Below are 23,935 nucleotides of genomic sequence, written 5' to 3' on the forward strand. Positions count from 1 at the left end.
CCTGATGCAATTGCTGTCAACAAGAGCTGCTTCTCTCCTCTGTGTGCTCCATGCTGCTGGTTGGGACTAACCCTTGGCTACAGATGCAGACAATTGCAGGATTGTTCCCTACGTCTTCCCTTCCTTGGTGAGCCAACAAAGCCATCACATCTGATGTTCTGGGGCCTGTTATTCCTGCAAGAACTGTATTTGTTTCCAAAACCAGGGCAGAAAGTTCACATTGATGGTGCTGCTCTCGTTGACTTCCACATTATTGCAGAAGAAAATGTAGAAAAGTCCCAACATCCACGAGGTGCTAACTTGAAAGATATTTACTGTGTGATCATTGCAAGCCTTCCAAAGATTTAGTGCCTACAACTCTTCACAGTTGTTAGGTTTTGCCTGTTTAGCTTTAAGTTATAATTACAACGGTTGTACTGCCTCTGGCAGGTGCATCTTCCATGGACCTCTTGGATTTCCTCACTTCCCTGATGAGGCTGATGGAAATCCGGGACCTCCTTGTTCTTGTGCCCAAGGGCTGCGGGTGTCAGCAGGACCTGAGAGTGATGGAAACACCTCCAAACTATCCCTCATGTTCACCAAGAGATTCCCTAAACTCTATAAAAGCTGCTGAAATCAGAGTAACATCATTTTGAGGCAACACATTTGACCTTTCTTCTACAAGATGTATAAAACCCAAATCAAATCTTACAACCTGCCAGTGCACACCTCAGCCTGCCTTCAGACCCATCTCAGCTGGTGCAGGGGGTCATTTCCTGAGCAATCACTCTGGAATCCACATTTAGGCTGCTTTCACCAAATACTTTTCCATTCCCTATGGGTCTGCGGCCACTTGGAAACTGCTCTAATGACTGACTTTGGCATCATATACAAAACCTACCAAAAAACCACATCAATTTTAGTAGAACAGCATATGCAGTTATGTATTTGTACTTATGTGCCAGCATAGCATCAATAACAATAGAAAAAAGTTCCTTACATTAAAAGCTCAGAACAGCCCATAAAGGAAAATTTTTCCTGTCCTCTGGTGGGGATTAGACCTGCAACTCTGAAATCTGATAGAATGTGGTTTATTTTTATAAAATGAATTTCCTGAAGAGGAAAACTACAATGCCATGTTTAAAAACCTGATGAATTATTTTCCTAGAATGGAACAGTTCAGTGGGAAGGGTCTGACAGCCATCAACTAGTCCAAGTGTAACTCTTCTGAATCAGTGTTGGCTTTTTAAATCATCTGTATTTGATATTCATGATGGAGTTCTCCAGAATTCATAGCACACAGCCTTCCTCAAGACAAGCATGCATGTGAAGACATTTTAAATGAGATTTTTCTGAATAATATAACCAGATAATTTCATCATGTTCCTTTATCACATGGACATTTCTCTAGGACTAAAATATTCAGGATACAGCCTGTAATTGATATCTATGGTTCTGGCAAGAACAGTGTAACCTCTATAAAAACAGATTTCTGAAATAACAAACTTCAATGTCAGATTCAAAATATTCCTAACTTATCCGACCAAGGTTGGACAGTACAAAGTAATAAGATCTATTACACAAAGTTTCTTTCTCATTTTGCCACCTAAACGAGCAGTTATTTTTCTGGTGACATGAGCTATTACAATGACTAAAATAATCTGACAGTATAATTTGAGTGACTGTAGAATATGTACCAGTAAAAGCCACTGCTGTGGGACACTGCTGAAAATGCAGCTCCTTGCTACTAAGCAGTGCTACTGGGGGAGGTTTGGGATGCCTTTGGGATGATTTGTTCCTGTTGAAGTGAATAATGCAGGGTGTGCCCTGCAGTTAATAACTCCTTTTGTGTCATCTGCTTAAGCTTTGTGTTTTAGAGCACAGCTCTCCTGTCTGGTTCTCCTCCATTTGTGGAGTCAGATTATTTTTATATCCTCAGAAAGGTTTTAAAAGAAGAGAGGATTCCTCATTCATACTTCATTCCTTTTTTTCAATGAGATAAAATGTTGTATTTCTATCTCAGGACTACCTGGACTAGAAATAAGAAAAATCCCTCTTTCCAGGGTTATAAACACCATTTTCTCTCCCTGACAGTCCCAACAGGGTGGGAGAAACCAAGTCAGACCTGCTTTTATGGGCAGAGAGAGGTGAGGCACTTGGATATGAATGATCTCACACAGATTATTGAACAGAATCTTTAATACTGGATTCAATATACATGCACATACCAAGCAGCTTGGAGTGAAGTGACCAAATGTGCACAGAGAAACACCAGTGCATGTCTGTGCCAGCCAGCTGCAAACAGCACCAAGGCCAAGCGAGTGGAAGTACTAAAGCACATATTCTATTTCTGATAAACGCACAGTGTTCTGAAAATGCTCTGCTTGTTCCCATATCTCAGCCCATGTTGAGAACCTCTGGGTCAACACTCTTACAAATGATGTTTTTCAATTATGTGGGGAAGTATTTGCTGTGCCAGCATGTCAGAAACACTAAGCCTAGCTTTTCAGATGAGATTTCACTGTAGGCAGGAAGGGATGAAAAGGCTCCTTGCAATATTGGTGTGGCTGTCTCTGCCACAAAGGTTGACATCTCCATTGAATGGGCTGTGCTGGTTCCCAGCCCAGCAGGGAGCTCCTGGGCTCTGAATGCAGATTAAAGCAGTGATTGCAGGCTGGACAATGGGCACCCCCAGGACACGCCAGAAAGGGAAAGCCTGGCCTAAAGGTTGGGACATGTGCAGGGTTTTGTCACACCAGATTTGGGCTGGGCTCTTCAGGCACCTAATCCTGTATCCTACTCATTATGTCCTACAAGGAGAAGCTTGTGAAGGGTGTGCAAGAAATCTATGAGAGGTTGCTAATGGGGAAGTTTGGGCTAAAGCTGAGAGATTTTCCCAAATTTGAGCTAATATTTATCAATGCAGTTCAGAAATTCTCCATAACAGAGGAACAGTAAATCCATTTTAAATCCTGCTGATCTCCAGCTATCAGTGATATTTGTGCATCTGAATGAGAGGGGGTTGTTAGAAAAGAATTAAACAGCATCTCTGAGCTTGGAGGTCATCTTGAAGGTGACTGTAGGAACAGTAACTGATGTGGGTGATAGCTGCCTTCTTCTGTGGCGATTAAAATTGCTTTTTAGAAGAGGAAATTGATGTGGAGGGACAACACCCAAAGCAGTGGTCTGGACTGTGAGACAGGGCTCAGCTTAGAGTCCTCTGAGATTACAGGTGTGAAGTGAGTTTGAGTCTCAGAGCTGTGACCTTGGACTCCTGCAGATGAAGCCAAGGTCATGTTAGAAACTTGTCTTGGGTTACAATACAGAGTGTGATAAAAAGTATCTATTCTATCACCATCTGTTGAGGGTGGGGGCAGTGATCCTTATCTCCACGGCAGATATTCTGCTAATGGGCCATCCATTGAAACCAGGTGGGGCATTGTTCTTCATCTTTTCACAACCCATCCTTCCTCTAGCGAGTCATTTTCTGCTAATGCCCATTGAGTCCTACTGTGGGACTGATAAAATTACTGCATCCCACTGGAAGTTGCTCCAGCCAGGGGGAAGGGCCCAACATTTCTTACCAAGATAAAAACAGAGGTTTTGGGACACTAAGGGAGTCCTTTCTCCACTGGACTCCAGAGGAAAACCGGATTTCTCCACATCACCACTGGACCTCCGGAAGGAAACTGCACCTTCTACAGGAGCACTGCTCCAACTGAATCACATCTGTCACTACAAAAGGACTACAGCCACCATTTAATGGGACTGCTACCAACACCCTGCCTGATGGGGTGTCAGGTTGTACTCTGATTTTGTCAGGGTTTTTGTTTGTTTCTTTGTAGTACTGTTATTTCTATTTTAATTTCCCTAGTAAAGAACTGTTATTCCTAATTCCCATATCTTTGCCTGAGAGCCCCTTGATTTCAAAATTATAATTTGGAGGGAGGGGGTTTACATTTTCCATTTCAAAGAGAGGCTCCTACCTTTCTTAGCAGACACCTGTCCTCCAAACTAGGACAAAACTCAAACTCTTATTTTGTCATTTTATGTATATTAAAGGCTCAAAGACAATATCTAGGGATACATTTTCCCTGCTCATCATGGATTGGGTCCATCCTTAGTCCTCCCCTGGCCTTTCACTGCCAGTATTTAAGTAATTTCCATGGTGACTCAGGTGGAGTCATCTTTCTATTTAATACCAGCTAAGTGGGTTTTTTTAAAATTTTTTTTGATTGTTATTTTAGTTGTTTATTTAATCTGTGTAACCTTTCCTCAAGCTCAGCACTGTGCAGGAAGGTGCTCCAAGATTGTGGGACCCATTGGATGAGAATAATTTTGTTTTCTGTGTGCTTTGCACCTGTCTCTGCTTTCATTGCACAGTTCCTGTGCTGAGACACTGAACAATTCTCCCCTATTCATCTTCTGGATGAAAATTTCACAGACCCATTTCACATGTCTCTAAAACTATCTCTCTTCCGCATCTGCAAGTGGCTAAAATAATTTCCATGCCTTTTCCCACACTTGTTGCCTTTTCTAGGCCTCTTCCAGTTTAACTGGTTTCAGTGGAAAGATCATGAATTTTCTTGATCTGATACAGGTGTTCTGTTAATGTGCAGAATTACTTTCTTTGTATTGTTCTCTGTTCCCTTTGTAATACATTTTAATATTTTATTTGTTTTCCTCTCTGCAGCTTAATAATGAACAGATACATTCCTACAGTTACAAAGCTCAAGGACATAATTCTTCAGCAGCTGTAAAAAACTCTGAGTTCATTACTGTGTCTGTTCATTACTGAAGCTGAAAGTGTTGTTCAGGATTGGTTTTGGTTTTTAACCCCCAAAATGAACCTGATTTCATTTATGTGGTACCTGCCACTATCCCATCACTCAGTGTCCTAAGATCATTCTGCAATTCTTCACAGTTGATCCAGATTTTTCATACCTTGACTAACTGAGCATTTAAAAAATCTTTATTTCCAGTATTATTTCACCTAAAAATCAAATGATAATCACAATATTGTAGCTTTCCTTAGCATGTGATATAAAGCAGATTTCTCCAACTAAAACACAGCCAAAACAAAACATGTTTCTTTGCAGATTACCAGTTGTGGTTGAAAATAGGATAAAGTCAAAGTTAAGTATCCTTCTCCCCTTCAGCGGATATTCTGGTCTGAATCCAAGCTTTGTGATTCAAATTCACTTTTAGTGGAGGCATGAATCAAATTACTGAGCTGGAACTTCACTGCTGTTAGTTGCAGGGATTGGTTCAGACTCCTTTCTGAGCAATAGTCTCTTCTGCAGGGTTTAATGAGAAACATCTGATATATCCTGGTGTCTAATATCAGACAGGGTGCAGCTTCTTAAGCACAAATTAATCTTCTAAGTATAAAATCTAGAATGCATTTGCAATGCACTTCAACCACTAAATGACTTACCAGTGTCTGCAGGTGAATTTGTTTAACGAGGAAGGAGGGGAAGCCCTTTAAGTTTAAGGATATACAATCTAAGCCACATATAGCACTCACCTCTGACCTGGCACTTTATATATTATATTCTGGGCCAGATCATGGGTTTACAGCTTCACTTCTAATGTAATGGAACAAATGAAGCATTTTTTGTAAAGCTTTGCACGGCAGCATATGTTCCCAGAGTCCTGGGAGGACTTTTGTCACTGAAAAGTTGCTTCATTCTAAGCTTGGTTAAAATGCAATCCGAAATCCAAGAGCATTGGTTTGCTTAACTTCACCAAAAATAACAAACCCCTGAAGGTGAACTTGGATCTCTGCATGTTGAGCTGATGGATTGTTCATAAACCTGCCTTTGAAAACAATGCAGTGCCTGGTTTTCTTGATGTGCTGCAGCAGCTCTCCTAGCTCACATTCATCTTGCCCACTGTGTGCAGTTAAAACACAGAACTCAAACTTAGCAACTTAGATTTCATCTAGTGCCTCTCTGCAGGCTGCCTGAGGAGATTCAGGTGCCCATGGCAAGGACACCCCTGGAGCACAGGTGACATCCACACCTGGCTGCTGCTGTTCTCCACACAGGAGTCTCCCCGGCACGATAAGGGCTGGAGAAGGGAGGCATTTCTCTGCCCACCGTGGCCGGACAGGCAGCAGCCTCTGCCCCATGAGCTGGAGGAAGCCAGAGCTGAGCTGTGCCTGCCTGGCCCTGTCCATCCCCACTGCCCACAAGTACTCCCTGCAACTCCATCCCCACCAGCACGCTTTGATTGGAACTCCCCGGGTCAGAAAACGGCTGGCCAGGGAGGAAGGATGAAAGAAGGTGATGCTTTGGCTGCTCCTTTCTCACGGTAAGAAGTAGAGCTGCTCCTTCTCCCCGCTCTGCCTTTTCTTTCTTTAGAGAACAGAAGGATTCAGCTCTGCCTTCCAGGCACTGGCCAGACAAACTGGAGGGCTCAGGCTGTTTTGTGGGCTCTGCCCATTGAGTCATTGCTCTCTTGAGAGGTTACTTGCTGTTTCTTCCCTGGATATAATGACAGGTAAATGTGCATTAATAGAATAAAGGTTTGGCTTGAGGACATGGGTTGCAAAGCATCAATTACTTCCTGGTGATTTCTGCTCTGGGAGTCATGTTCCCTCAGGAAACAGAGATCCATTAATTTAGCTGGTCCATGGGAACCTGCCACAGGAAAGCTGCCGCTGCTTGGAAGGAGAAGGAATAAATGCTGCCTTTCCAGCATGAATAATTTTCTGTTCTAAAACAACAACATTTGATACAGAGGTAATTTGGATTATAAGCAAGGTGCACCCTAACTAGGAGAAAATACTTGTTTGATGCAAGATACTGCTGCTTGCAGGAACAGGGCCCTAACTGGTAAGGCTGGAGAGCTGCAATTTAAGCATAAACTACTTTTAATACTTCAAAACAAGTGCCCAGCCTTAGGGATTGACAGTACCGGTCTAAATTCTATGGATCTTAGATCCTTAGTGATGGGGTTTTAATGTAAAATCAAAGCTTAAGATCATTCATATCCCACATAGTATTTACCTCAAAAGATTTATACTTAATTAATTTACAAGTTTGCTATTTTTAAATGCATTTGAAGCATCCTTTGGAAACTGTAAATCATGATGAACAAAATCCCCCAAACCAAAGAGAGCAAAATAGGTAGGGAACAAGGACAGAGGGAGGCAAGCAGCAAAGTGTAAGACTTTAACAAACCTGGAATAAACCTGGTGCGTAATTCTGCTGTAGAGAGATTAATCCAAGCTTTTCTGAGAGATCTCAAGCCCTGGCTACACTGTTCAAAGTCAGTGCATTTACCCAGGAATATCCTGCCAGTGCTGGGAATACTTCACAGCTGCAAGACTTCTGAAAAGCCTGTCACATCCCAGCCAGGGCTCCACCAGCACAGACACAATTCTACTGACAAAATAAACTGAGAACATCCTTATTCTTGGCCTTCTTATTCTTTTTTCCTTGCTGAAGGAATTGTCCCTGGAGAATGTAGACAGCATTGGAAATTAAGCAGAGCCATGTACATGCACTAATGGAGACACAAACCTTTCAGACTAAGGACCATCTTCTCTCCCAGCTTTTGCTTATAACAGTTTGAACATTTTCCTTTTCATTTTCTGAGGAAAAAATATTTTGCAGCTAAGGAAATTGCCTCTTCAACATGAAACCAAAGTCAAGTATTTAATTTTATTTCTTTTGTGTATGTTAAAGTGGTACTTTGAAATTTGATTTATTAATGTCATTCAGATAGGGACAGGGGGCTCATGGGTGACAACAGAGTGATGTCCCCCAAAACACTGGTGTACCCTTGCTGCAAATGCCACCCTTGCCTGTTTGTTGGCACAGAAATGGGTAGCAAAACTTCCTCTTCTGCAATTTGCACAAGCAATGGCTTTGCTCTGGTTGCTCCTATTTCTGCCTCCTGCAATTCTGTGCCAAGCAGTGCCCCTTAGACCTAGCAGCTCCAGGAGAGTGCAAATGCTGTACTCAGAGCCTGGCTTAAACCTTCCAAAGCTGTGCTTTAAACTTGGCTGACCTCCCCCTGTGCAGCCCCAGCTACTTTGATGCTGTGTGAGCTCACACCAAGGACGTGTGATGGGCTCAAGCACAGAGAGGCAAAGCAGAACAGATGTGCACTGAGTACCAGATTTTTCAGTGCCATGATTAATGGCACACCATGAACCATCCCTGAAACATTCCGCTCTGAGCACAGGCTCGGCACAAAACAAAGCACAGGGCCTGATTTTGATGCTGGAGATTTATTGAAAGCTTTGGGCTCTTTCCACTGAAATCTGACTCCCAGCACCTCTGCTCCTGAAAGGGATGATGGGTGCTGTGATGGCAATTAGCACCCCAAGCTCAGGCAGCCTTCAGGGAATATTCCTCTCAAACAAGGAGGGGCTGCAACCCACAGTCGGTCACAGCCTCTACACCTTGTTTTTCAAGTGGTTGAAGTATGATTCTATGAAGGCTCAAGTTGTTTGCTCCACAGAAGTAATTTCCTAATGATTCCTTGTGCTCAAAGAAACGACATTCCTCTGTGGAATGGTGCACAGAGCACAGACAGGTCCTGGGATACAGACACCTGCAATAATGGCCAAGCTTCAGACCATGCTTTATGTTTTCAGTCTCTGAAGTCGAGCGATGCCTTAAGGCCACACATACCAATTCATTTTGATCAGAATTTGACACATTTTCAGATTATGAAAAGCTATAAAAATGTATAAAAATTCTTATTTCAGAAAGCAGGTCTCTGAGCTAAAGCCAGCCTCTTGATGCATTTTACAACTCTCAGGTTGCTTGACTTGAGCAGACAGATTAGGTTTCACATCTGGAATTGTGAAAATATCATAGAATTAGAGAGTGGTTTGGGTTGGAAGGGACCTTAACGTTGATCATTAGGTGGTCCTAAAGTACTCCTGCCATAGGGGAGGTGGAACTAGGTATACCTGGATATGTCTTGTCTGTAACAAAGAACTGAAGCAGATACATTGACCAGCACCTCCCCCTGCCCTCCTTCTCCCCCCACAGCCTTAACAGTCTTGGAATTTCCAGTCTGGGATTATCTCAGGACACGAATCTGTAAGACCAGGTCCATTTAACCCAAGTTTACATATGGTGCAGGACATCCTTTTCCAGCATTTTTTTTCTGTTTTTTTTTCATTTTCCTTAGGATGTGACTGCAGTTTTCCTTCATTTTTTTCAGGGGCTGCAGTTCTGAATAGCTGAGATTCAGATTCCCAGGCAAATCCAGGGAAACATGCTGAGTTCCACAAAGAGGATACCCCCAGGCAGGCATGAGAGAGGCAAATATCAGTCTGGATTTTAATCATGCTGCTAAGCAGGCAATGAGACACTGACAAAGTTGAAAGGATACCCAGGAGAAGGAAGGGAAGAGCACAGCAAACATGGGCAGTGATTCAGCAGGAGTCCCAAACAGAACAAATATTTGCAGGGCAGCTGAGTGCCTGCCTTGTGTCACTGCAAGTGCAGGAGTTGCCTGTACTCTTTTCTCACATCAGTGACATTTATCAGCTCAGCCCAGCCTCCTCAGAGTCCAGGCAGGTTTAAATGCTGCTTGACAGTCTCCCCCTGGGTGCCTCTGCTCCTGGCAGTGTCCTGAAGAACATGAGGGTATTTACAGCGTGGCTGAGGGCTGGGTGTGATCCAGGACCATGTCTGGTGCTGGCTCTTGCTGTAACCCCAAATCAGTGGCTCTGGACTGGGAGCTCTGCTTTCTGAGGGTCACAGCCTCTCATGTGCTTGGGTTTTAAAGGAGTAAAGGAGGAAGTTTTTCCTTTCAAGTGATGTTTGTGTGTGAAATCCCTCTTTTTTGGGAGGAACGTAAGATAGGGAATCTGCTGAGCACCTAGAAAGCAGCTGTAAGAGAGTCTGGTACTGGAGCACTGTCCAAAGTCAGGGCAGGCAGATGAAGGAGGGACATGCACAGCTGTCACCAAGCTGCTGCCTGAGTTTCCAGGCACTAATTCAGAGAAGAAAAGCTGCACAAACTCTGACTGCACATCCCCTTGGCAAAAACGAATCCCTCTGAGGTAGGAGGGGTTAGCATGATCCAAATCATGCACACAAGGGCAAAGGAGGCAGCTGTGAGAGGCAGGGCTTGCTGGGTAGGGGTGACAGCCCCAGCAGGGCCAGCAAACGGAGCCAGGAGGGGCAGACACAGGGGTGTCCCTATGTGTGGCACTGCCACTGATTCAATCCCACACAGCAAACACAGCCAGGCACATAAAGGAGGAGTTAGGGAGAAGCCAGGGAAAGCCTCCCAGCAATAAACACTGTCAATCAGAGCCCAGCATGGAAAAGGCAGGGAAATGGCTACACTTCCAGTGTCACAGCACTCTGGGGATAAATGTTGCAGTTCCTTGGGGATAAATGAATTATGTGCAATTATGTGACTGGATTTGAAGTCAAGGCTTTGCTATTATTATTATTATGGGAAGCTTTGAAAGACTCTTGCATTTGAAATAAAGGTAGCCCTTCCACAGAAAGAGATGCATTACTCTACACTGCCATATTAGTCTATTTAAATTGCTCTGTATGGTTCTCTTTACCATAAATAACAATACCTTCCATCATCCCTTCTTGTGAAATCAAAATGCTCCTTCAAATTGTTCCCAAGGAGAGTCATCTGATTTGCTTACTTAGTTTATGATTCTTCTAGGACCAGACACTCACAAGTACTCCAAGCTTCATATGATGGGAAAATATTCACCTGCTACAGCTAACTTCTTCCAAAACTTGAAGCTCTGTGGTTTTGGCAGACTTCTCTGTAATACAAAACTTCTTACACTCTTTAATAGAAAACAGTACCAGCTCCAGGCAAAGTTAGAAAATAAAATGAGACAACATCTGTTCACCCAGAAGAATCTCAGTGCTTTCACAGATGAGGTTCTGCAAATGTAACATTTCATTTCACTCTCTGAGCTCAGTTCCCTGAGTGCCATCAGTCTCTGCTCCCTGCTCCTGCCCAAGGATGTCTTCATCACCTGCAGATCTGTCCAGCACACACACACACAAAGACTCCTCTCAAATTTTGTGCCACCTGGACAAACTGCCAAGATGCCCTCACCTCACAACAGCAAGGAGTTGGTATTGATGACAGTAGTCAAGCAAAAGCTGTCCAGATTTTCTTTATTGTCTAATTATTAAAGCAGAAGAAGAGTTTTAGGGTGCCTAAATAGAAATCATTATCATTCTGACTGGAAATAACCTACTATAGGCACCTTCTGTTGTGGCTTAGTGTTTCCTTCCCAGGGCATTTTTTTCTACACTTAATGGAGCTGATCCTGTATCAATTAGAAATATTTCCATATTTCCCTCCTGTTCTTGGATTATTGATTTGGACCTGTTTGGTCCATCTTGTTCTATCTCACACAGTGAATGATAACCTGAGAAACTATTGAAAAGACCAGGGCACTGTTTCCTCAAACAATAAAACAGATCAACTGTTTCCAGTGTAAGATAACCTAAAGCATAACTTTTTAGACAAATTGACACTGATGAAGTAAATAAATAGAGAGAATGATGCTAGAGGCCTCAGTCTTCATTTTTACAGGAGAATTGGACTGAAACAAACCTCTCTGCACTCCAGCCAAAAGGATTCCTACTCATTAACACATAGAGATGCTGATGGATAATTAATTTGGGAGACAGACCACGTATATGAGAAGCATCTGGTATTTTATGACTTCCTTCACTGACCTAAGTAATTACTGTGCTGATGACTAATGCAGCAACATAAACCCTCTGTGAACATTGCTATGATGAAGTTTATTTCAATTCTAAATGACCTTTCTTTTTGTTTGTTACACTGGGATCAAAAACATGCTTGTTAGGTTGTTCTATTCCCTCCAATGCTATGAAAGAGAAAAAGAATATGGAGACTTTATTAAAGAATCAATTTCTAAGCCACCTCCAATGCAGTATAGAAAACAGAGCCAACTTGTATTTGGCAAGAACAATTCATGTCAAACCAATCCACCTTCCTTTTCTGACAGGGCAAATGGCTCAATGGATGAAAGAAGTAGTAGATGTGAAATTTTTACTGCAGTAACATTTTCATGGGTGGTATTTTTATAAACAATACTTAGAAATCATAGGACTATATCAGAATATATGGCTGGTGCCACCTTGTGCTAGAGCAAAACCTAGGGGGAAAAAAGGGAGTTTAGGGAATAGAAGTTAATGATTTGTCCTCTGGGAATAACTCCCTGGGCACTGCATAAAAAGGGGACTTGCCTGATTTCCTAAACTCCCCTGTAATCAGGCACTGGGAATGGCACACTTTTAATGTAACATCAATGATAAATAGACAATTGCTTGTGATGTCTTCTTCCTCTGAAATGAATTGAACTCAAGCTTTTCACTAAGCAATTTATTGAAATTTTACCTTTAAAGTTGAGCTGACTCACTAACTTGACAGGAATTAAAAAAAAAAAACTGACAGATAATCCAGACAGAAACCTGACACATTCATCAGAGCAGGAAGATTAGGATGGGCACCTGAAGACAAGAACTATGAACCATTTGGTCAACTAGCTGGTTTAGGAACTATATGATGGGACAGGGACATTTCAAACCCTAGCAGAGAAACCTGTGCACTCAGAAAAAGTTCATGATTAAGTCATACAGGATTGCAGGAATATGATTCTGGAATATTAAATCAGGAATAGGGGATTATAATTACAATTCAGGACAATGTTGAATCACTAGCAGATACTTAAACACTTTCTTGACTAAATGCAAACTGTGTTGTTTCCTGCACTAGGGATTAGAATTTAAGGTCATGGTTGGGATTCCAGATCTAAGTGATAGCAAGTAGGTCCCAGATGAAGGTCTAGAAAAGGAATTTAGATGCTAAAAGATCTTTGAAAATCTGAACCTAAAAGAAGAAATCATTTCCTCTATAAATATGAAACAATAAACAGTGTGTAAAGCCCATAGATTGGACTCGTTGAACATTTCTTCCTCTCTGGAAGAAATCTGACTTTAGCTGGAGGAAACCTGTGGCTCACCAAGCCAGTTAAGGTCGATTCTCAGGAGAGATATCTGCAATTGTCAATGCTTTCTGCAGAATATCCAAATCCCCACCATTCCTCTCTACCACTACCATGCAGCATTAGTTCTTGCCAAATACAGACCCTGCTCACAAACTCTGTGTGGCACCTGGCAAGGGAGAATACTGCTCACTGGAGTGGTGACTGAAACACAGCCTGCCTTAAACAACAAACAGTACAGGTGACAGCAACTGAAACACAGCCTGATTTAATCAACGGGACAAGTGACAGCCTTGCCAAGTAACAGTCAGAGCCCTGCAGGTTCTCAGCTGTCCCTCCCTCTCCACACCTCAGCCAACCCTTTTCCCCTCACCAAGCACTCCCAGCACCTCAGCCGAGCTGCACCCATGGATGTGGGCTCCTGCACATCAGGAGAAAGCGATTCTGTCTGAGCAGGAGGAGTTTGTGCTGCCTGAGCACCAGTGTGACCGAGCGGAGGGAGTGGGACAAGCTGGGACAGCCAAGGCTGTGTGGGGCAGAGCTGCTGCTGAACATTTCCCCACCCTAACACACAGCTCTACACGGCTTATTCACCATTTTCTGCCACTTTGGGCACCTCTGTGCCACTCTGGGAGCACGAGGGGTGATGGGATTCCATGTGTTATGGAACATGACCACAGACATGCAAGTCCCAGTTATCATTATGCATCCCTAAGTTAAACTGTTTACACCACGAGCCGTTTGGCATGGATGGGGAGCTGCAGGTGCTTCATGGCCAACAGAGAACCGCAAAGGGTGGAAGCTGGTCTGGGCCTCTGTTAAATCTGCCACAGGGCTAATAATGGGGTGCAGTTCCCAAATGGTCAGTCCAGCACCATTCCTGAGCTTGACACTCATTTTAAATTAGCATGCAACTTCAAAATAAGTATTACAAATGAAGGTTATCTTACAAGGAACATAGAATTTACATTTCTAAACTCACACTCTTTGTTTTGATGTAACCCATCAAGTTCCTGCTCTGCAAGGCCAGTGGACACTGCTTATTGCCTTTAACCAGTTTCAAGGAGATTTTTTGGATCCTTCATTGGAAAAGCAATTTGATAGGACAAGAACTCATCTTAAATCTTTGGTGCTCATGCCTAGGAGAAGGTGACAGACCTGACGAGTTTTCTGGTCCCTTTTAGCACCAGGAGTTGTATCATTCACCCAGAGACTCCTGAGAGTCATCTTGAACATTATGTGCCCTCACAGTGTGTTTTAAATCCTGTAGATATTTAAAGAAATGCTTTTATTTTCTTTGATCTTCTGCAAGCATGCAAGTATTAACATACACAATGTTCACAAAAAGACACTGGATCAAATGGTTACTTTTAGAATTTCCTCACTATATCAAATACAATAGCTATGATGCCACAGACAACTCACTATGAATTCTTCTTCAAAGAAAACAGAGGAAGTGTGAGTTTAGGAAGAGGCAAGGTCTTCAGAAGATGCAATTTATTAAAATACTAGATTTAGTAGTGTAAATAGAAAAATATATAAAAATACTGGTTTTGCTTTGGGTCAGTGAAAATATAAACTAGATTTTATTCCATAGGTCAATCTGAAACTTGGGCAGAAATGCCTAACACTTAATAAGTGAGTCCAACTTTTCTGAGACAAAAAACAACAAAAGCAGTAGACTATTAAATTCATGACCAACTTTCTGACTTCTGGAAACATTTGTTTATGCTATTACAAAAGTGAGGTTTAATTGCATAATGTTTTTTGTTTGAGATTCCCACTGTATTATTTGGTGAGTTTAGGAACATTTCAGCTTCTCTCTTCTTTTACCTATTCTGTCAGTGAAGAAGCAAGGAAGTCACAGCAAGTTTGAAACCACTGGCCAGAAATTGTCCTTGTGTGCTTTTCCCCAATTCCTAGGACACGTTGAAGAGCTTCTTTATGAAATGGAGTGTCGGCCAGCTGATTACAGCTGGCTTGGGATGGGATCTAAGCACCAGGAAATGCAGTGAAAAAAACAAGTGTGCTAGAAATGCTTTCTGAAGCACTGTTAGAAATTTGTTTGGGGGCTTTCTTGAAGCATTCCCATGCTGAGCTCTGTTGCTGTGTGTCTGAGGAGTAACTTCAGCTCTCTGTAGATCTGCACCCTTACTTTGGCCTGGAAGGCTCCCAGATCTCCTACAGACCCCAACCAAGAAAATGGACAAGCAGCTTCTCATTTCCCTCTGGCTACATTTGACAAGGTGTTTTGGAGACACTTAATAAACCACAAGCAGACATTCTCAAACTGCCTTGTGTCCCAGGACTGTGATTTTACAGGCACTTTCGGACAAGCACTGACTTACCTGTAGTGCTGCAGTTGTGATTCCAGATGCTGAATGTATCCTTGCAGATGTGGCACCTCGTTAGCTCTCACCTCCAGCTCCTTCACTTTGCCAAGACTCGTCAGGACAGTGTGTCTGGCCTCCTCCACCTTCCTCCTCATCTCTGCCTGCTCCCTCTTCAGGTTACGGTTGCAATCCTCCAGGCTGACCAGAGCTTCCTGAGAGCTCTGCAGCTCCTTCTCCAGCTCCTGATTAAACCTGATGGCTTCTTCAAGCTGCCCGTCCCTGGAGCTGCAGATGAGCTCCTTTTCCTTCAGGACACTTTGGAGGCACTTGGTCTGGGAGTGCTTCTGTGCTAATGGTCTCTTACTCCCTAAGAAGCACGATCCTTCTTCCTTATGGCTGGCATGGCTCTTCCGCAGTCCCACCTGCAGTGACCAGGAGCACAAAGCAGGGAGAAATTGATGTCTTTTCATTAACACTGAAAGTAGTTGCATTGTGCTTTGTTGGGCTTTTTTTAACTCACATCTAGTTTATCAGCAAGTAAAGCTACTTGACCTTTGCCAAATACAGAGACAGGAAACAATCTCCGGAAAGTAGTTTTGAATACCTAGCTATACATTTAATTTTCAAACTACTCACTGTTACGTTATTGCACAAGTTCCTGCATAACTTTTAATGTCATTACTATGGTCTGTACTCAGGAGTCAAGTAGTGTGCTGAAAAAGCTATTTCCAATGAAGCTCTGTTCAGAGCACCTGGGGGTGTTCTGGAGCTGGCCTCTTTGTCCTTTTGATTCTTCCTGGGAACCTCTGACTGGTGACTTCATGTTTGCTGCCGATTTCCTCTCCCTTTTTTAAGGTGAAAATGGTCAAAGTGTCTTTGACCTGCCTTGCTAGACATTGTGAAGAGGAACAGTCATCTACTACAAGTGGAAGTGTCACAGGTGGAGCAGAGTTCTGTGAGTGCTGTGTTAGGACCAAATCAGACCTCCTCAGACCTGCCAGAACAATTGGTCCATGCTGCCTTTCACTGCTCTGCCCATTCCACATTATTTCATGCCAGAGTAATTGAACTGCTGTTAAGTGTGGATGTGTTTTGCTGGAGCCAGTTCAGCAGAACCAGCAGAGACCAGTCCCAGAATTAATGGGGCTCTGCAGAGAAGCCCCAGACTATTCATCAGCCTGCCCGCAGAACTGGCTCCAACTCCTTGTGACCACACTCTGAAGAAAACACACTTCTAATATTTCTGAGGCACTTATGACTGAGGCACTGCATGCGCTTGTGCAGGTAAGAATCCAAAAGCTCTTCCTTACCTCAGGAAAAACCCTGCAGTGGTGCATACCCAGCATCTGATATCAGCACATCCTGGCTGCAGGAGAAGCAGCAGCATCGTACCCGTGGGTTTGTTAAGCTGAACTCCCCTACACTTTGAACAGTGCTCATCACAAATCTATTTAACGGCACACCGGTCCCATGCATTTCTCCTAAAAGCCTCCCTGTAAGTCAACTTTGCTAAAAAGTTAATGCCGAGCATGAACGAGCAACGTGACTGTCAGTCTGGAGGTGGAGGGATAGAAACACTGACTTTCCGAGAGCAGCATCTCTCCTGAACGCTCGGGGCCCCCCGAGCCGCCCCCGGCCTCACCTGCAGCGCCAGGCACCGCGCATCGCTGCTCTGCAGGGCGGCCCGCATGTCCTCCACCAGCTCCCGCAGGCTGCCGTTCTCCTCCTGCAGCTTGGCGAGACGCTCCTCGGCCTGCTCCAGCGCCACCATCTCCTCGGAGCGCTCTCGGCAGCAGGGCCCCGGCGGCCGCCGCTCGGGCTCGGCGGGGCGGGCGCGGCAGCGGCGGCGGCGGGGGCTGCGCAGGCGGATCTGGGTCTCGATGTGCTCGCTCTCCCGGCCGAGCGGCAGCCGCGGCCCCGCGCGGGTGCTGAAGTGGCCGCAGAGCCGCGCGTGGAACTGGCGGAAGGTGAGCTCGGCCGAGAGCCCGTCCCACAGCCCCGCGCCCTCCTCGGGCTCCGCCGCCTCCTCCAGCCCCAGCACCTGGCACAGCGTGCGGAAGTCTTCGCTGGGGATGCGGCCCGCCCCGGCGCAGTCCAGGTGGTGGAAGATCTCCTGCAGGTACTGATCCAGGCCGGTGGCCAGCACGACGATCTCGTTCTCCACGCCGCGGTCCAGCCCGTAGTGGTAGGCCAGGGCGCTGACCAGCCACTGCGTGCGCCGGGCCGGCCGCCCGTAGGGGTCCCAGCCCTCAGGCGGCTCCATCGCGCCCGCCCGGCCCGCGGCACTGCCCGAGCATCCTGAGCGCCGCCCGCCCGAGCGCTCGGCCCCGGCCCGCGGCGGGGCGGGACGGGCGGGGCGGGGCGGGACGGGCGGGGCGGGCGGGGCGGGGCGGGGCCGCGGCCGCTCCAGCGCCGCGCACGGAGCGCCCCGCTCGCCCCGCACGGAGCCGCGTCCGCCTTTGTGCGGCAGGAGCAGGGACTCGGGCAAAGCGGGCAGGTGCCACCCTGCTCCGTCTGTCTGCCAAGCCTCAGCCCCAACTGCGCTTCTGATTTCTTCGCGAATTTCTCCTTGCTTTCTCTCGAACACAGGCAAGATAATAGCATCGCGCAATCCAGTTTGACAAGTAAGGCTTGTGAACGAGTGAGTGCTTCCACTAAATTAGAAACCCCATGTGCTTGAATGCCGACCTTGTGTTCGCTCAGGCTTCCTCACCTCTGTAGATGAGGTGACTTGCTGGTGTTGGTATGTGGGTGTTAAGAGGTCTGTGTTAGACATGAGTAAGTGTTGAACTCGTTCAAACGAGCTGCCCGAAGCATTGATTTCAGTCTCTCCTTGGCTGGGGAGTAGGACCGGCGTTGTTGAACGCAGGCAGCAGCACGAGCAGGGTTCCTCCAGCAGCCAGGGACACGCCAGGAGCCAGAGGGGACCATGGCACCAGAGGGGACCGTGGCACCAGCCGTGCCCGAGGTCTGAACAGACTGCCAAAGTCAGGTGGTGCTAACAGGCTGCGTTAACAACCCAGGCAGGGTGTGGTGAGGAGCCAGGTCTGGGGGCCATCCAAGGCGTCCTGTCAAGAGCAAATCATTCTAATATTCTCTCTAGGACAAAAATGGAGCAAACCAGTGCTGCTTACATGTGAGGAAAGAGAATGCGAGGTCATTTAAAATGCTGCTTAATACAGGGCTGGATTTCTCGTGAGTGAACTGGTGCTAATAACTATTTGCTCACATATAGTGGGGTTTCTCTGCAAATAGGCCTTGATGGGAAATTTCTGACCACCTTTGGTTTTGCTCTTTAGGATAAATTGAGCGCCTGAGTAGCTTTGTTGAGGAATGGAGAATTGTTTGTAGCTCAGTATTTTCTCAGGAGGAGCCTTAGATTTTAACACAGGAGGCAGGAAAGGCAAAGGTTTAAAAGCCTTCCCCTCCTGAAGTGACACACTTTGGGAGGATTCTGTGAGAAGTCCCCCCAGCCACTGCCAGAGCTGTTTGCCTCTTCTGCAGGCTCAGTATTCTGGAAGTTCCACAAGCCTCAGCTGCCACTGTATTTTCCTATGAATATTTCTTTCAGTACACAGGGAGAATATTTTGTGCTAGATTCTCCTCTGGGCTTTGAGGTCAATCTCAGTACTAGCAGTGATTTTTATGTCCAGATGTACTTTTTCTAGATAGTAAAGAAAAGGGAAGAGGTACCATGGAAAATGAATTGCTCAAAATGTGAATGGCCAACCACACTAAAAATGAATTCTGAACTGAAGCTTTTTTTCATTTTTTTCCCCCGATAGGTGGGGTAAAACATGCAGTGCTAAACAATTTCTTTGAAGAGATTCAGCCAGCACCCAGGTGTATGAAAATCAAAACAGCAAAGGAAGAGACAGGGCATGGGAAGAATCTTCAGCCCTTCCTGTTGAAAGTACAACAGTATGAAAACTGCCTCTGGATGTTATCCATAGGTAGCACATGTTATTTGTCGATAAGAGCAGATGCCCCAAGCTGTTGGTGGCCAATGTCCTGAGTGGCTGGCCCAGTTTCAGTCCGATCTGGACCAGGGGGGCTGGCTGGGCAGGGGAGGAGGTGGGGGGATCTCGGGGGGCTTCCGCATCACGGCCGGGCTGGGGGGCCGTGGGGGAGGCACAGAGGCCTGGTGCTCTGCTTTCCTGGTGGACTGCTGCTGCTGAGGCCATGTCTGAGAGCTGTCAAACCGGACAGGTCTTGGGCTCTGTGGGGGCGAGGGAGAGTCGCGCCTTCTTGGCCGGGATGCTGGAGCTGCAGCAGGGCGACTGTGGAGAATGGAGTGGCTGAGGCCCCAGCTGCCGGTGGCACACAGGGACCTTCCTGCACAGCAGGGCCCAGAGCTGACAAGGCTCCCCTGCACGGCTGGAGCTGCTGGCACACCTTGGCCCAGCTGGACAGCTGCCCCTCAAGGCCCCGGCGAGCAGGGGATGGCTGTGGGCAGGGTCCCTGGCCAGGAGCGGGCCCCAGAGCGCGTCTGCCTTTCAAGGGCAATGTGGTCCCTGCTCTTTCTCCTCCCCACCTTGCTTTGCCTCTGTGTGCTGCTCCTGGGGCTGCTCTTGGGCACACAGCCTCAGTGGGAGCCAGCACTGGCTGCAGCTCCATTGGGTTCCCCAGGACAAGGCCCAGCAATTAAGAGGTCAATTAAAGCACTGGGCAGCAGCAGAACCCTCAGCAGAGGTTTATGGACAAGCCCTGACCATTCACAACTCCACAGCAGCCTCACTGGGAAGGTGTCTTGACTATCAGCAGCCTTTAAAGATGCTGGAGGGTGGAAATAACAACAACAACAACAACAACTTACTGTTTGCTTTCCTTCCACCACCGGAACCCCACATAGCACAGGACCATGGAAACTGGCACAGTGAACACTGTCACTACTGTGCCTATCATGCAGGACCTGCGCACATCCTGGGGGCAGAAAACTCCTGGAGTGCTTGGTGGATTCTCGGCATCTGTATCTGACTTGCCAAGCGCTTCTGTGGGAGCAATGGGGAGCATGAGCCTGTGCTGTGCTCCACTGCTGAGCTGGCAGCTCACTGGATTCAGCCAGGATGTTCTCTGTTTCCCCCAGAGCTGGGGCCTGCAGGGACCTTGGCACCCTTTGGCACAGGCTGTGCCACCCAACAATGCCCAGAAGGCTGGGAAGAGAGCCCGGGGGCAGCGCAGCTGCTTGGACAGTCACTCCTTCCAGGGACCTGAGCCCAATCCATCCCTCAGCAGTCACTGCCAACCCCGACCCTCCCTGTCCCGTGACAGCTCCCCCAGGCCAAGAAGAGAGAGACAGGCCCTCTCAGGAAACATTGGAGCAATTACCTCCTGTGGCAATGCCTGACTGAGATGCCAATGAGCCATTGCTTATTCCTGGAACAGCCACCCTTTGTACAGACTTAGGGTTCATCACTTGAGAAAGAAAAAGGGACAGCTGAATCAGACAGAAGTGTCCCGATTGGGGAGGTGCCATCTTCAGAAGCCAATACTGGTCAAATTCACGGACAAGGATCAGGAAATGATATAAACTTTTGGGATTGGCCAGGGCCCTCCCTCCTCACAAGAGCTGCCATTTCTGATCTACCCCAAGATTTCAGGGGATGTCAGGGTGTGCATGGCCCATGGGGCAGTTTGGGCGCCCTGTCAGCTGATGCCAAATGCCTTCCTACAGAGGCTGAGGAGAAGCTGCAGCCAGACCTGGCTGGGAAACAGCACTGCAGGGTGTGACAGCAGCAGTGGGACAGCAAGGCTGCCATGGATCCCTTCCTACTGTGTCGGGCACGGTGTCTCCAGATGTGCAGAGGAAGCCCCCGGCTGCTGAGTGTCAGGAGAGGGATAAGGGAAATGCACTCACCACGGCGTCTCTCCAGATCACTCAGCATCTGGTCCAGATGTTCGGCTGCCTCCAGGGATTTCTTGTCTCCCCTGTAGTGGGCGTTGCCTGTTGGATGACCTTAGTGCAAAGTAGATCTGCTTCATGTGGATGGATCCCACAAAAGCTGGACTGAGCTTGTGGGGTCAGCAGGGACACACTACTCACCACTGTGATAGGAGCTGGGTTTGTACACAGCATCCAGCCCTGGAGCTGGGAAAGTGCCCCCTGCAGACACACCTGTAACTCAACAGCCACAGAAGCTTCTGTGACCCAGTTCCTGCCAGGTTGTCAATGATTATGCTATGAGGGGAAATTGAGAACTTAACCTGCAGAAGCTCCCAAGAGGTCCAAACCATCTTCCAACCAAGCTCCTCGAGAAGCCTTCCAAGGAACCTCACCTAGAAGGGAGCACAGATCAGAACCATTTCCCTGGTGTGCTGGGATCTCCTTCTGCCTTAGGGAACTGCAAGGCAGGGAAATGCACCCACCACAGCCTCTCTCCATATCAGTTATAATCTGGCCTAGAAGTTTGGCTTCCTCCATCGATTTCTTCTCTTCTATTTCTTGACTCTGGGCTCCTGGAAGACCTTAGAGCAAAATAGTTCCGCTTCATGTGTATGGGTGATATAAGGCTATGGGACCCAGATGTGAGTTGGCATGGCCAAAGCACAACAGGGGCCTGGAGAGCTCTGGGCTGGCTCTGGTCACTCTGAACACTCTTTCCATGCCCTTTGCAATATCCCTGGATGGGTGGCTCAAGCAGCCCAGGGCTCCTGTGGGTTCTCTCCCTCAAACAGAGCAAAATATCTCTAAAGCCCTATGGGAAACCATCCCCAACGCTTCCTATGGAGAGGAGAGCGCTGTCCCAGGAAAGGGGAGCCAGGCCGCCGCTGACTCACCTGCTCCCTGTGCTCGCCATGGAGCTGCCTGGGCAGCCCTGGCAGGCAGGGCCACTGCCAGGAGGAGCAGGAGGAAGAGGCGTAGAGCAAGGGCCATGGTGCCTTGCCCTCTGCCAGTCCTGCAGCTCTTGCTGTTACTGCTGTCCTGATATAACCGTCCCAATGTCAGCACCACTGCCACTGCCACCGCTGCTGCCGCAACAGATGTGGTCAGGGACTGACTGGTCGGTGGCTGTGCTGCTGTGCAACCACCGGGCTCTGGCACCTCTGTGGCCTCAGAGCCTGCTGTGATCTCGTTGCCTAAGCTGTAACCCCAGAGTATAACTCCATCTGAATCAATGGGATGCCCTGATTGGATATTTTTTTTCCATCAATGGGCCATTGTGTAGCAAAAACTTTGTTTTGCCTGCTGACATTGCTGGTCAGGCCGTGTCCCTGGAGATGCTCTTGATTGCTCCCCTCTTTTGCTGGGCATGCCCCTGGAGGAGGTCCAGGCCCAGATGATGCCACTGAAGGAGATGTGCCCTCACCCTCAGGGATGCTCAGCATGGGTTCCTCCAGCCCCTTTGGGCCCCCGCCGCTGGTCACAGCAGCCCCTGCCTGGCTCCTACCTGCCTGCACCATAGGCATCCATGGCTGCACCTGGACATGGAGCTCAGGCAGTCCTGCTGCCGTGTGGGCTTTGCTGGTGGTACCACCCAGACACTGGGGTGACAACTCCATCTCCCTGTTGTGACAGAAGAGGTGATTTTGGAGGCTCTGAGCAGACATTCAGTTCAACTGTTTTCCAGGCAGAAATAGATGGCCAAACTTGCCCTTATCACAATCAAACAGTGTGTTCCCCGACAGAAACCTTTCCAATGCCCTTCTGGAAACTGGGAGCCCGTGTTGAGGTGCCAACTGCATCTGTGGGAGCAATGGGGAGCATGAGCCTGTGCTGTGCTCCACTGCTGAGCTGGCAGTTTGCTGGATATGGCCAGGATATTCTCTGTTTCCCCCAGAGCTGGGGCCCAACAAAGCCCAGAAGGCAGGGAGGAGAGCCCAGGACAGTGCAGCTGCTTGGGCAGTCACTCCTTCCAAGGACCTGGGCCCAACCCATCCCCGAGTTTAGCTGCCAAGCCCAACCCTCCCTGCCCTGTGACAGCTTCTTCCCCAGCCCACAAAATGGATCCCTCAAAAGCAGTGCTCAGCCTGTGGAGTCAACAGGGACACACTACTCACCCCTGCTATGGGAGCTGGGCTTGTGTACAGCAACCAGCAAAGGACCTTGAAAAGTGCTTTGCTCAAGGGGGCAGACTGTCAAAGAGTCTACAGCCAGGAAAGAGATTGTCCGAGTAATTGTGTGTTGCTTTTCTTCTTTGCAGTTGGTCACAGAAATATCCCCCAGACTGCTGTGTGAATGCCCACACATGATCTGATAAGCCCCTATGCTTTTGCCATTTGCACTCAGAAATTTTGCAACAAATCCACCAATAAATTCCAGGTTACCTCTGTGAATTGCACACTACAGTTTCTTTCATTTATTTCCAGTACCTGGAGGTTTCTGTATATAGGATTGGTCTTGAGGATCTCAGGGGCATTGGAAAGGGTTTCTGTGAGGGAACACACTGCTGGCTAGAGTTCATGTCAGCCCTGCTTTATTTAGACCTTGTCTTCATGTTGTGCTCTGTTGGAATCTGGTATAGCTGGAAGAGAAAACCATGAGTATTTTATTTCTCTGCCCCTCAGACAGCTTCATTTGATGGCTGCTTATAGACAGGAAACATTCCCAGTGAGGCTGCTGTGAAGTTGTGGATGGTCAGGGCTTGTCCACATAACTCAGCTGAGGGTTCTGCTGCTGTCCAGT

General features: G+C 47.1%; 2 protein-coding genes across 4 annotated transcripts in view; both read right to left on the bottom strand.

Moving 5' to 3' along the window:
- The window catches only part of EFCC1 (EF-hand and coiled-coil domain containing 1), a 36,739-nt gene extending 19,139 nt beyond the window's left edge, over positions 1–17,600 (bottom strand). For all 3 annotated transcript variants that reach the window (XM_033071672.1, XM_033071671.1, XM_033071670.1), the window contains exons 1-2: positions 16,955–17,600; positions 15,328–15,734 (exon numbers count right to left, since the gene is read on the bottom strand). In XM_033071672.1, the coding sequence (XP_032927563.1) occupies positions 15,328–15,734; positions 16,955–17,575 (1,028 nt within the window). In that variant the 5' untranslated portion in view covers positions 17,576–17,600. The remainder of the gene's footprint in view (positions 1–15,327; positions 15,735–16,954) is intronic.
- Positions 17,601–19,424: 1,824 nt separating this feature from the next.
- The window catches only part of LOC117002496, a 126,686-nt gene continuing 122,175 nt past the window's right edge, over positions 19,425–23,935 (bottom strand). Inside the window, exons 21-22 of the mRNA XM_033071666.2 lie at positions 21,517–21,588; positions 19,425–21,427 (exon numbers count right to left, since the gene is read on the bottom strand). Coding sequence (XP_032927557.1) covers positions 21,348–21,427; positions 21,517–21,588 — 152 coding nt within the window. The 3' untranslated portion in view covers positions 19,425–21,347. The remainder of the gene's footprint in view (positions 21,428–21,516; positions 21,589–23,935) is intronic.

The sequence above is a fragment of the Catharus ustulatus genome, chromosome 13 (genome assembly GCF_009819885.2).
Source record: "Catharus ustulatus isolate bCatUst1 chromosome 13, bCatUst1.pri.v2, whole genome shotgun sequence".
NCBI classification, from domain to species: Eukaryota; Metazoa; Chordata; class Aves; order Passeriformes; family Turdidae; genus Catharus; species Catharus ustulatus.